The following is a 12,485-nucleotide window of genomic DNA, read 5'->3' on the forward strand; positions in this document are numbered from 1 at the left end:
AGTGGGGGTCTGTAGAGGCTAGAAATGCCTCAGGCACTAGCGCAGCAGGCGGACGCGACGTTCCGCACCCTGCCTGTTGCACAAGAGCAGAGCCTGCCGCCAACCCCAGCGCATCCTTCGGAGTTCAGGTCCTCAGCCTTTTCATGCACTGGCGACAACGGATCGATTTGTTCATCGGCTGGCAAGTGTCCAGTGTGGGTGAGCGCTGGGCAGCAGTGCACGGCCACCTGGCCCTGCCCTCTGGGAGCCTCGCGAGCCCTCTGGCCGGTCACAGGACAGAACTAGCGCTGGGAAGTGCTCCAATATAAGGGGACCCAAGCGCCTTACTTTACACGGTGGGCCTCAGTAGCCCAGACAGGAGGCTGGGATCTGGTGCCGGTTAGGGACAGCTGGAAACTTCTGGACTCTGTCCTGTCCTGCTTGCCTCTTCGTCCACCCTTGTGCCAACCCCTGCTGCTTTGACCACGCTACTGTTACAGTCAGTATTACGATACTATTTCAAAAATTTCTTAGAAAATCTCAAACATCTATTCTTCCCTGTAAACTCTGCAATCAGCTTATCCAGTTTCCCTCCAAACATACCACAAACAAATAGACAAAACCGAACCAAGAAAGCAAACAACCGACAACCAAGAAGCAACCGACAAACCAGGAACATAAGCAAAGATCCACCCAGAAGCTGATCAAAACATCGTAACGGCCCCAAAGGCAGCCCCTCTCCAGTAAGACGAGACACAGCCGCAAGAAGAGGCACAGCGTCTATTCTTCTAAACAACCTTTGAATTAAAGAAGAAATAAAAGCGGAAACTCCTAGAGGATTGGTAAGAAAGGAAAAGAATTCATGATAAAAACCTTTGGGGGGCTTCCCTGATGGGGCAGTGGTTAAGAATCCACCTGCCAATGCAGGGGACACGGGTTTGAGCCCTGGTCTGGGAAGATCCCACATGCCGCGGAGCAACTAAACCCGTGCACCGCAACTACTGAGCCTGCGCACTAGAGCCCACGAGCCACAACTACTGAAGCCCACGCGCCTAGAGCCCGTGCTCTGCAACAAGAGAAGCCACCACAGTGAGAAGCCCGTGCACCGCAACGAAGAGTAGCCCCCGCTCCTCGCAACTAGAGAAAAGCCCGCGCAGCAACGAAGACCCAACGCAGCCAAAAGTAAATAAAGCAACAACAACAACAACAAAACAACAACGTATGGGGGCACATACCAAACCACAACGAGGGAAAACACAATAACACTGAATGCTTTTACTATTGAAAGAGTAAAGCCCAGAATAAACACAGCACTATGCAACTGAAGAAATCAGAAATATTACAACAACAACAAAGAGTGTGTCCATAGGGATAAAAGCTGAAACGAATAAACCACATGAAAGGAGAAAAGAGATAAAAGTTGATTCTTTGAAAAGACCAATAAAACAGATGAACTGTTGGCAAGTTAAAGAGAGACAAATAAAAATCTCCAACATCAGGGACAGAAACAGATCTAACTGTAGATATAAATAAGATCTAACTACAGGTGTAAAAATGAAAAACGGCCACCAAACATAAGAGCGAGTTCCTGGCAGCGCCTTTGAACATGAGATGGGTGACTTCCAAATGTCCAAAACTGACCCCAGAAGAGATAGAAAAACTCAGAGACCGCGAGGGAAAAGCTGGGAGAGGAAATGAAAATGTATTACGTAAGCTGACAGGAGGGGCGGGGCATTTGCAGGTGAGTTCAATGTAACCTTTCAGGAAGGCTTAACTCCGAGGCTATTTAGATGATCCCAGGTAGTAGAAAGAGATGGAAAGCTCACCAATTCCTTTTATGAAGATAAAATACTCTTAACACACAAAACATCTGACAAGCATGGTGCCCTAAAGGAGCACAGACATTCTTGAACAAGTATCAGGAATGCGCTCCAGCCACAGCGCGCCCAGAAGGCCGAGCGGCTCCCCACTTCGCCTCTAGAACCTGGACTGAAGCTGGATTTGGGCCCTGGGGGTGAGCTCTCTGGAGAGGAGGGGAGGGTGTGCGAGGGACTGTGAGGTGCTGGTGGACGCCTTGAGCCCCTCTGAGCCATCGAGGCTGTGACCTGGCGCCGGTCCGAGGACAGCCTCGGGCGGTCTCTCCCAGTGGGCGGGCGGGCGCCAGGCCCCCCTCCGCGCCTCGCCTCCCGCTGGCTCAGGCCCCGCCAGCTGCCTGCAGGCCCCCCGGGGGCTGTGTTCGCGCGTGTCCTAACCTTGGGGCTCGGTTCTGCATTGTTGATCTGTTGAATTCCCAGGGTAGCCCTGGAAACAGGGAGGGATTTGCTCTCAAACAAGAATCTTACTGTTTGCATAGCACGGCCTACCATTTAATTAGAAAAATATGTTTTTAATTAACTTTCTCTTGACAAACACATTGGCTTATGTGAAACGAGGGAAAAATCCAGTCCATGAGAATGAAAGATGTTGTCAAATGCAAGCCTTGCTCTAGCTCACGCTGGCCGCCTGGCAGCCTGGCCTGGACGTGGTGCAGGCAGTGGGCGGCAGGCGGTGTGGCCACGTATCCCGAGCCCACAGCGGGCTGGAAACGCTGCAGCCTGTGTTGGCTGTGAGTGGAGAGTGCCCGGGGCCTCCGGTGACTGAGGTGTGTCTGAACCCCCTCCCGGGCGCCCACTGCAATGACCAACAGGTTACAAACATTGGGAAAGACTTCCCTCAGCTGGAGACCAGGGACTTTGAGGGTTCCCGAAGGATGGAGAGCACATGGAGGCAAGTGGCCTAAAAATAGGATAATTGCGAATTGCCAGAATTCTTAGAAAAATTGGACAAACGACGGATGGATTCTAGCACACAGTTTGCTCAACACTCGATCAACCAGAAGGACGAACAGGGGTGGAGAATATGTGAACGACTTCCGGCAGAGCCGTCTGCGCCCCGTGTGGAGACCCCACGTGGGCACCTCAGAGGCCGGGGCTGGAGGGGGCAGTGGGGGTGTGGAGGGGAGGCCTCCAGGGACCAGGGTCACGGTGGGGGAGGCACCAGGAAGGCCCCCACTCCCCTGGCAGGCAACTGCCGGGGGGAGGAGCCGGAGGACAACCCCGCAGCTCTGCCCTGAGGCTGGGGCCGCCACCCTCCCCGTTCCTGGAACAGAAGAGTTCTGGGGGCGCCTCAGTGCTCTCTCTGCCGTTGCTCCCCACGTCTCCCCTTGGGCTCTTCCTCTCTGCCTTTCCTTGGGGTGTGAAACATCTGGCCAGAGACGCGTGAAGCCCCTGATGGGTTCCTCTGCAGCCCCAACTGGGAAGGAGACCGGACCCCCTTCTCAAAAGGAGGAAAAGAATCACCACGTGAGTCGCTCGCGGTCAGCGGTGATTCAGGAGAGCCGTCGGTCCACGGAATGTGATCGGAGGGTCTCGAATCAAAAAGAGAACAGAGTTATTGCAGGAAAGGGGAATCGTGTCAGGAAACGGTAACTGATGTTCTCGAGAAGGTGAGCCCAGCGGGGAGCCAGAGGGCGAACCATCTGCGGTGAAAACACCAGCGCCAGCCCGGGGCCGTGGGGCAGCAGGAGAGAAGGCAGAGCGGCTAAGACCACGGAGACCCTAAGTCCTCCCAGACTTGGTGGGAGACGCGATGAGAAGGTGAAGTTTGAGGTCCGCGAGGGGGGCAGGCCCAGAGTGCAGGGTGGGCGGCTGAGAGTTGCAGGGAGTGGTGGGGGGGGAAGAGACGGTTTCGAAGTGGAAAGAACTCGTATAAACTGAAGGTAGGTTTGATCCTGCACGCGGAGCGGGCTCCCACGCGCAGGGCAAACATTTCAAAGATCAACGGGTCCTGTGGCTCCCACTCCGGAAGGAGCAGCTCCAATAACCTAAAACACCCTCACATTTCTTGACACCCTCTGACACTGAGGTCAGAGGGCAAACAAGGCGCCTGACGTCTAAGGAAAAACAGGCCCCGCTCAGAAGAGGTGGGACGTGAGCCTGACTCAGGGAACCATCTGTGCTCACGAAGAGCTCAGCTGACGCGCCTAACAGAACCCAACCGCGAAGGGCAGCGTTCTGAGATGGCCCGTGACCTTTGGCCGGTGTTGTCCCACGAGTTCGTGAGGTTATTGGCGAAGGGATTTGCAGCTGTAATTAAGGCTCTGCCCATTGGCTTCGAGTTCACCCAAGGGGAGGGCACCCAGGTGGGCGGGCCTAGTCCATTACAGGGCCATAGGCCGGTGCGGGGCGGGGGGGGGGGGGGCGGGTGGCAAGCGGCGGGCAGCCTATGGGAAGGCGTCCAGAGGACAGCTGGGAAACGGGACCTAGTCCCGCGGCTGCGAGGGGACGCTTCCCGGAGCCTCAGGAGGGTGGACCCAGCCTCCCAAGTGTGGGAGCCCGGAGGGAGCCCAGCCCCGCAGGCAGGCAGGCAGGCCAGCGGGACTTCTGGCCAAGGACAGGGGCTCACACGTGGAGTGAAGTCAGCCGTCCATGGCGACTCGCAGCTGGGCCGTCAGAGAGGAGGATGCCGGCGGGGAGTGCTGTGAGCACAAAGCCCCCGTCTCGGCAGACGCGGGCAGGGGGTGGGGTGGGGTTCAGGCTCAGGGACCAGCTCTTCAGGGACCCCACCTGGGCGCTGAGGAGAAAGAAAGGGGTGGGGCAGGGCTGGAGGAGGGGAGCCCTCAGAGCAGAGCCAGGGCACAGGTGCAGAACCCCTGCTGCTGGGGGTGGCCGTGGGAGGTCCTTAAGCTCAGGTGACACACACATTCTCTTCACACTTAACACCGAATATTAGGGGAAAACACTTCAACTGTTGTAACACCCCCCTCCCCCAAGCAGTGACCAAGAGACCGGACAACGGATGACACCAGGATGCAGACACTGGAGGGAAGGGGCGGGCAGATGACCCCACAGTGAAAGGGCAAAAAGGAAGTCGTGAGGAGTCGTTAAAGGGGCAGGTGTCTCGTCAGCGATGGAAGAAAAGCAGAGCATAAGTTATCACAAAACTTGTAAGTGGGGCAAATTCTCCTGCAAAAGGGAAAGACTCTAAGGTAGGATTGTAACCAAAGCCAGGCTGATGCAACGATGGCCGAAAACCTACAGGGCAAAGTGCAGAGGCCAGGGTCAGGAGATGGTGGGGACACTGCCAGCGTTGGGCAGAGCAGAATTCAAGACAAATGGCACGGAGCAGGGCACAGAGGCCTCCAGACCAGTAAGCAAACGTTAGAGAGCGTGTCAGAGAGATCTAGAAGTTACAGACCCTTAGAGATAAAAGGAGACATTGCCCCAAAAAACTGTCTTGGGAAAATTCCACACATGATTCTTAGCTTCGATAAATCCAGGAGACAGAATCAAGGTGGAATATTTGAATGATGTGAAGTTTGGTTTAATAGGTCTATTTCAAAACGTGTAACCTGCAAACAGGAAGCACTGTTTTCAAATGCGCATGGAACAAATACATGTGGACATACGTGTAGAATGAGACAGCCTGGCCCCGCCTCCCCTGCTTCCTCACACCCCACACTTCCTGGCATCTCCCAAGCCCCCGGCCAGGCACCTGGGCGCTGGGACTGAGCCCTCCGAGCCTCTCCCCAGCAGCTTCAGCCACTGGGGCCTTTGAAACAGAAATCCCCTCTCAGCTCACAAATGTTTTCCAGGCTGAGCTCCTTCTCTGCTCTCTGCCCATCGCCTGCAGGAGGCCACTCCTCAGAGGCTCCTGGCCTAGCGGGCACCTGGGACCCAGGCCCCTGCCACCAGGCTCCAGGCCGAGCCCCGCACGGAGCGAGTCAGCGCAGGCTTGGCGTCCGCACCTGCCCTCTGAGGGGAGGCCTGCCTGCCGGCTGCCCCTGGGGCCCTACAGGCCTCGCCCGGCTCACTGCTATGCTGACATGCGAGGCCGTCTCTCCAGGTCCCTCCTCGCAGGCACTGGGAGGGGGTGGCCTGGACCCGAGCCCGTGTCCTCCTCAGCCCCTCCACTCTGCTGTCTCCGTCAGCCTCGTCTTTCCAGCATGGGGCCGGGGGACCCGATTCCCTGACACCTGGGGGTGGCCGCCTCTGGGGCCTGTACCCCCTGAGCCAGGTGCGCTGTTCTTGGAGCTCTGAGGTCCTCAAGCAGCCGCAGCGGCCCAGACCCGGCTGAGCCCTGGCCCTGGCCCTGTCCTGCCGAGGGATCTTAGCACAGCCCAGGGTTCCTTGGACTTGTGGGCCTGGGTGGGGTGCAGTGAGGGGGGTCCGGGCCAGCCCCCGTCCGCCCAGGCCTGGCCCCCACCCCAGGCCCAGATCCTCACCTGAAAACTTCACCCCGGTGGCCGCCTTCACACCCCAAAGGCCAGCACGTGGCATATTTACCCAAGTCCACCCTGTGCAACCTCCTTCCATGTCTGAGTGTCATAGAAGAAAATGCGGTCCCGTGGCCGCATAAATATGACCCCACGCACCTGGAGAGCTCCAAGGCTAGGCCAGCGCCGCCCTATGCCTGCCGCCAAAAGCACAGACCTGGGAGGCCGGGGGTCTGCCCCCGACTTGGCCCCTCGCCGACTGTGCCACCGGGGCCAGGTGACTCCCTGCTCAGGACTCAGTGTCTGCAAATCTGTGGAATAAGGGCTGGGACCACTGCAAAGAAGGCTCTGCCAGGGTGGCCCAGACGAGCTCTGTGGGGGCCCGACGCCCAGGGGCCGCCTGCCCCAGCCCAGCACAGCCAGTGCCACTGCCTGCGGGGACCTGGAACCCGCCCTCCCCCAGAAGCCTTCCTCCCCGCCCCGCCCCCTGCCCCGGGGTGTGAGGTGCGCCCACCTGGAGCCTCGCTCCTCCGCGCCTCGGGGACACCTCCTCCTGCAGGGCCCATGCAGCCTGCACGCCGGCCTGTGGGGAAAGCGGGGCAGCTCACCTGGCTCCCAGGGCCTGTGGGGCTGCCTCTCGGGGATGGCCCCTCCCATTGCACAGGCTGGGAAACTGAGGCTTGGTTTATTTAAGTGACCGGCACCTAGATGGTAGGGGCTGGAGAGGCCCCCCCTCTGAAAATTCCCTGCCCTTCCCGTCCTGCCTCAAAGTCAAGGTCCCCGGGGGCAGGTCTGGGGTGCCAGCTCCCTCTGCCTGGACTCCAGGCCCCTCCCCACCCTTCCTTCTCTCCTGCTGGCTTTGCTCCTGGACATCCCTCCCTTGGACTCCGTGCCAGGCCCGGGCCTGCCTCCTGGGCAGACCCAGGAGTGGGGGAAGGGGGGCAGAAAGGAGGTGGGGTGACCAGCAGGGCAGGGGGCCTCCCTCTGAGGAGCTGACGTGGGCCGAGGACCCGGTGGGGGAAGAGGGCTCCTGGCGGTAGGCACAGCCAGTGCAGATGCCCAGAGGTGGGACTGCAGGAGGCCGGCATGGCGGAGTAGCTGGGGGCCAGGTCGGGGCGGGCCTTGGAGGTCTCTGGACTTTACTGCCTTGTGACGGGGAGGCCACGGCTGAGAAAGACCCGCCAGCTGCCAGGTGCTGGGGCGCCTCGGGGTAGGGGGCATGCTGGTTCCGGGGTCTGGCCCCGTGGCCCGGGCCCGAGCAGCTCCCGGGACGGACCCTCGAGGTGCCAGGAGGGGGGCTCTGGGGGACCTTGTAGTGGTGGCCAGGGCAGGGTGGAGAAGGGCGGCCACCTTCCTCTGCCCCGGCCGGTGCCCTCTGCAGCTGCCCCGCGTGGCTCTGGGCTCGGGCGCGCTCACTCTCGGCCTCGCTCAGCCGGCAGCTCAGGCTCCCCTCCTGGCAGCGCCAGGCATCCTGGGGGAGAACCAAGGTCGGGGGCAGCTGGTGGGCGGGGGCGGGTGGAGGGCCAAGTACTGGGCTGGAGGGTGGGGTGGGGCAGCTCAAGGCTGCTCGGGCGGGACAGGGCGGTGGGCGGCTGGGCTGGCCTGCGGGTGCGGGGAGGGGGGCACCGAGGGCTGGAGTGGCGGCTGGGGTCCCGTGTCCAGCTGTGCGGGATGGACACAGCGGGGCAGCAGGGCCTGCAGGGGCACGGGAACTGGCCCGTGGGTGGGGTCAGGGTGACCTGCAGGGACGGCCCCCCGCCGGGGTCTGGGCCTGTGTGGGGCTGGAGCCCGTCCCCGGGGCTGGCACTGGTCGGGCGGGGCGGGGGTGGGGTGGGAGTGGAAGAGGAACAGGTGTCCGTGGAGGACCCCGTCACTGTCAGTCTGTCTCTTCCCACCCTCGCCCCTTCGAGTCTGGCGAATCTGGCGGGGGCAGCTCATGGACTGCCCTGCGGGATCCCCGGGGCAGCAGGGTGGGGTCACTGGGGCACTCTAGGGGGCCCTGGCCAGCTCCTGGGTTGGTTCTTCAGAGGACGGAGGGCAGCCCTGGGCAGTGGGGCAGCTGGCTTTCGAGGGCTGCTGGTATTTATTGGCATCTATCCCTCAGGGTCCTGCCAGGGTCTCAGTGGATCCAGGACGGACAGACAGAAGGACAGCAGACCGAGCGAGCAGCCCCTCCCCGCCCCCATTCCCGCTCCCGCCGGGCATCCCTCAGCTTCTGCGCCAAGTCCCTCAGGGCGTCCCTCACCGAGGCCACGGCCCCCTCTGTGCTGCAGTCTCCCGGGGCAGGCGAGGGCCATCGGAGCGGCGAGCGGGACCGGCCGGGGGTGCTGGCACTCTGCCGCCCAGGGGAACCCTGGGTGCCCTCTGAGCCTGCAGGACAGTGACGACTGAGAGAGCGTGGTGGGGATGCGGTGACAGACACGCAGGTGCCCCGTCCCCCTTTCTCTCTGCCATCCCCGGCCATGGGGAGCCTGGGGAGAGGCACAGGGCTCAGGCCCCCGCTTCTCTCCTGCTGGCTCTGCTCCCAGACATCCCTCCTTTGGATTCCTAACCCTAACCCTAACCCGAGGGTCATGGGCCCTGGGGGGCGGGGGTGATGCCCCAGGAGGGTGACACAGCTGGGACAGGAGCCTGCCTGAAGCCACAGACGACACTGACCTTTGGCGGGGGAGCCGGGCCGCTTGGGGGAGGCCACGGGGCTCTGTCCCCGGAGCCCCAGGCCCAGGCGGAGCGTGGACCACAGCCGGCCCAGCTGGGCCTCCGCCTCCCACCTGGCGCCCTTGGCCTGGGCCACCTCCTGCTGCAGGCCGCCAAGCCGCTGGCAGGCCCCGTCCAGGCGAGCCTGGAGGCCATCGGCCGTGCCGCTGGCCTGCTGCAGCTCTCTGGTGACGCGGTGCAGCTCGGCCCGGAGGGCCCGCTTGGTGCCCCGGCTCTCGCAGAGGCGCTCCTCCAGCTGCTTCTCCCGGGCCGCGGCCCTGGCTTCCGCCTCCACCAGCGTCTGCTGCAGCCTCAGGACCTGGGGGAGGGACTCGGGGCTCCAGACCCACCTGCTCTCTGAAGACTCCCCAGCCCGCTTGGCCTTAGCCCCTGCTCGGCATGTCGCAGCTAGGGGGCCCTGGACCTGCTTCCCACCCCTGTCTGACTATGGGGACACCGAGCCCAGGTGGGGAGGGACACCCCAGAACCATGGAGCAGGTCCTGGCAGGCGGCAGAGCCCACTGGCAGCCTCACAACCCTGGCCAGACGGGGCGATGGCCCCAGGCTTGCCCTCCTTGGCCTGCGTGGGGCAAGCCCCAGGCAGACCCTGCTCGTGGCCTGACTCGTGCCCCCATGCCCTGGGATGGTCCCTCCATGGACTCGGGCAAGGTGCCCGTTGAATACTCATGAGTGAATGAGGGGTGAACGGAGACGCCACAGCCCCTCAGGAAGTGCCCAGGCTGGGGTGGAGACAGCCAGTCCCCCAGCTTGGGGCCCCGCGCCTGCCAGACGGGAAGCCCTGGGCGCTGCTGGGCTCCTACCTCCCTCTGTGAGCCTTCTCTGGCTGCCTGTGCCTCGGCCGCCAGCCTCTGCAGCTCCGGCGTCCCCTGCTGCGCACCCTGTGCGCCCCGGACCTGCATCCGGCGCAGCTCCTGGCTCTTCCTCTGGTTCTCGGCCTCCAGTGACATCACCTGGGTGTGTGGGGTCGACACTGATGGGGTCGCCTGGGCCTCTGTGCCAGGCCTCCCTGACCCCTGCCTCTGCTCACATGGCCCGGGAGAGAGCCTCCCTCCCGGGCAGCAGACTGCACTCAGGGAGGCTAAGGCCACGTCCAGTTCCAGCCTGGGGTCTGTGCCGTGTCCCCCGCAAGACCAGGCCCTTGGAGCTGACTCTCTCTGCCACTCCACACCCTCTCCTGGTGTCTCGCCTCTGGAGCCAGGACACTCTGTGGAGCCCAGAGATGTGAAAAATGCGGGTGCAGAGGCCACTCGAGTGAGGAAGGGTGCCTGTGCCCGTCCCTACAGTAGACAGTTCACCAACCAATTTGTCTGCAGAAGTCTGGCAAAACTGGGCGTGCACACTTTGAAGGCAGTCTAGGGCCCTCCTGGGTGGGCTTGAGACCAAGGTGGTCAGTGTTAAGTGGCCCTGACCTCGGACGCCAAGGCTAAAGGATGAAGCAGTACCCATCTGTTCACCCTGAGCCCTGAGGCGGCCGTGATGGGAAGAAGCCAGGCCACTCGGGGCCATGGGAGCTGCCCACCCCGTCCCCCCGACAGCCAGCATCACCACCGGGCGCCTGAGAAGACGTGCTGGGAGAGCCCCACCGTCGGTCCCTCTGTGGAGCGGAGTCCCCTCCGCGTGGCGCCCTGGCTGCACTCCTGGCCCTCAGAGTCCACGGGCGTCCGAATGGTTGTTTTAAGCCAGTAGGTTTGGGGCTTGTCCTTGTGCCCCACAGGCAGACCAAACCCAGACCCCGTGAGTCCGAGCAGGGCCCTTCTGCTGTGGCTCCAGGTCTGGGGAGTGGGGGGGCGCTCCTGGAGGGGTGTGGGCTCCAGGGCGGCCCCTCACCTGTCTGCGTAGCTCCTGCAGCTGCCGGCGGGCGTCTGCCCGTGCCTGCTGTGCCCCCCACAGAAGGGCCCGCAGCGTGCCGGCCTCCTTCTGAGCCGCTGCCCGGGCCTCCTCCAGGACCAGCACCTTCTGCGCCTTCTCCTCCTTGGAACGCTGAAAGCTGAGCAGAGGGTCACAGCCTTGGGCCGGGGAGCTCCCTGGGGGCTCCGGCATCCCCCAAGGAGACGGTCCTGGCCACCCGGCAGGCCGCCCGCCTCACTCCAGCCAGACACTCCCCACATCCGATTCGAGTGTGCCGAAGCCCAGCCTCCTCTGTCTGGGGACGCCTCTGTCTGGGTCCGACTGCCCAGCTGGCCGGGCCCCTCGCCGTGTCTCAGCCCCTCTCCCCACTCCCCTCCCTCTAGCCACGCTCCTAGAGACCCGGTGTCCAGCATCCGCCGGCACCTCTGCTGCTCCCCGGGGAGGGCCGCAGCTCCGGCCAGGCTGTCCTGCCTCTGGTAGGCATCCCGGAGCCACTGACCAGGTCCTTGGCCTCCCTCTGCTCCCCAGCCCTGGCCACCTGGGGCCTGTCTTGCCTGCTGAACGGAACTTCCTGAGGGCGAGGACAGGCCTGGCGGCGTCCCAGCCTCCACCTCCCGGGCCAGCACCGTAGACCCTTTGGACGGGCAGCTGGCACCTGGGTCCGCTGGGTGTGTCCACTTCACCATCATCTGGCCCAGCTCAACAGGACCAGGGCTGCTCTGTGGGGCGGCCGCCCTACCTGGCCTTCTCCTGCTCGACTCTGCGGATGGTGGCCCGCAGCTCGGTGTTGGAATCCCGCAGCACGTCCTTCTCTCGGGCCTCGTCCTCCAGCAGCCGGCGGGCGTCCAGGGCCTCCCTGTGCAGCCTCTCCCGGCTCTCCTCGCTGCCCTGCAGCTCCCGGCGCAGGGCGGCCAGGCCCTCCTGGGCCTCGTCCAGCTGTGCCCGCAGCCTCTCGGCCTGGGGAGGAGTGTGTGTCTCTAGGGGCCAGCTGGGGGCCATGGGCCAGGGTCAGCTGTGGCCTCTGGCAGCGCCAGTGCCCCCCCAACACCCCGGCCCCGGGTCGTCAAGTGCTCGAAGGAGAAGCAGGCAGCCTGGCTTTGCCCACGCCGCTGAGGCTGCAGGACGGCTCACAGGGGCCCATCCCAGAGCCCTGGCAGGAGACACCCTGGCCCTTCCTGACCCTGGTGCTGCCCTGCGCTCCCTCCCTGGACCCTGGGGACGTTGGTCACCGGTCAGCAGGGCCTGTGTGGGACACAGCTCGGCCCACACGTCTGCACGGTCCCCACCTGTGTCCCTCGGGCCGGCTCCTCCCCTTCAATAAGGGTGTGGACCCCAGGCCACCGCCCACCCTGGTGTGGAGAACAGCCTCAGCAGCCCAGGTTCCTGAGCCCTGCACGGCCGTGGGCACGTCCACTGCCTCGGGCCTGGGCTCCCTCTCCATGAGGGAGGGAGTGGGGAAGCCAGGTCTCTGGGCGACGGCGCCCTCAGCGTCCTCTGGCCGCAGCAGGGCCGCTCGGACTGGGCTGTCGCTGTCACAGGAGCATGGTTCAAGGTGCCCGCCACAGAATCGAGGGCCTCCTAAACCTCAGGGGTGAGGGCAGCCGAGGCCCCAGGGTGGGAAGGCTGTGGAGCCAGTGGGGACCTCAGGGCCCAGCAGCCCGGACCCTGGCCTCAGGCCACCCGCACC

General features: G+C 63.2%; 1 protein-coding gene across 1 annotated transcript in view; it reads right to left on the reverse strand.

Annotated features, from left to right (window-relative positions):
- The window catches only part of CROCC2 (ciliary rootlet coiled-coil, rootletin family member 2), a 68,500-nt gene that overhangs the window by 9,177 nt on the left and 46,838 nt on the right, over positions 1 to 12,485 (reverse strand). The window contains 7 exon segments of the mRNA XM_073807879.1: positions 4,458 to 4,590; positions 6,937 to 7,682; positions 8,400 to 8,602; positions 8,891 to 9,248; positions 9,751 to 9,900; positions 10,778 to 10,937; positions 11,538 to 11,755. Coding sequence (XP_073663980.1) covers positions 4,458 to 4,590; positions 6,937 to 7,682; positions 8,400 to 8,602; positions 8,891 to 9,248; positions 9,751 to 9,900; positions 10,778 to 10,937; positions 11,538 to 11,755 — 1,968 coding nt within the window.

Source organism: Tursiops truncatus, chromosome 7 (genome assembly GCF_011762595.2).
Source record: "Tursiops truncatus isolate mTurTru1 chromosome 7, mTurTru1.mat.Y, whole genome shotgun sequence".
In the NCBI taxonomy this organism is placed as follows: Eukaryota; Metazoa; Chordata; class Mammalia; order Artiodactyla; family Delphinidae; genus Tursiops; species Tursiops truncatus.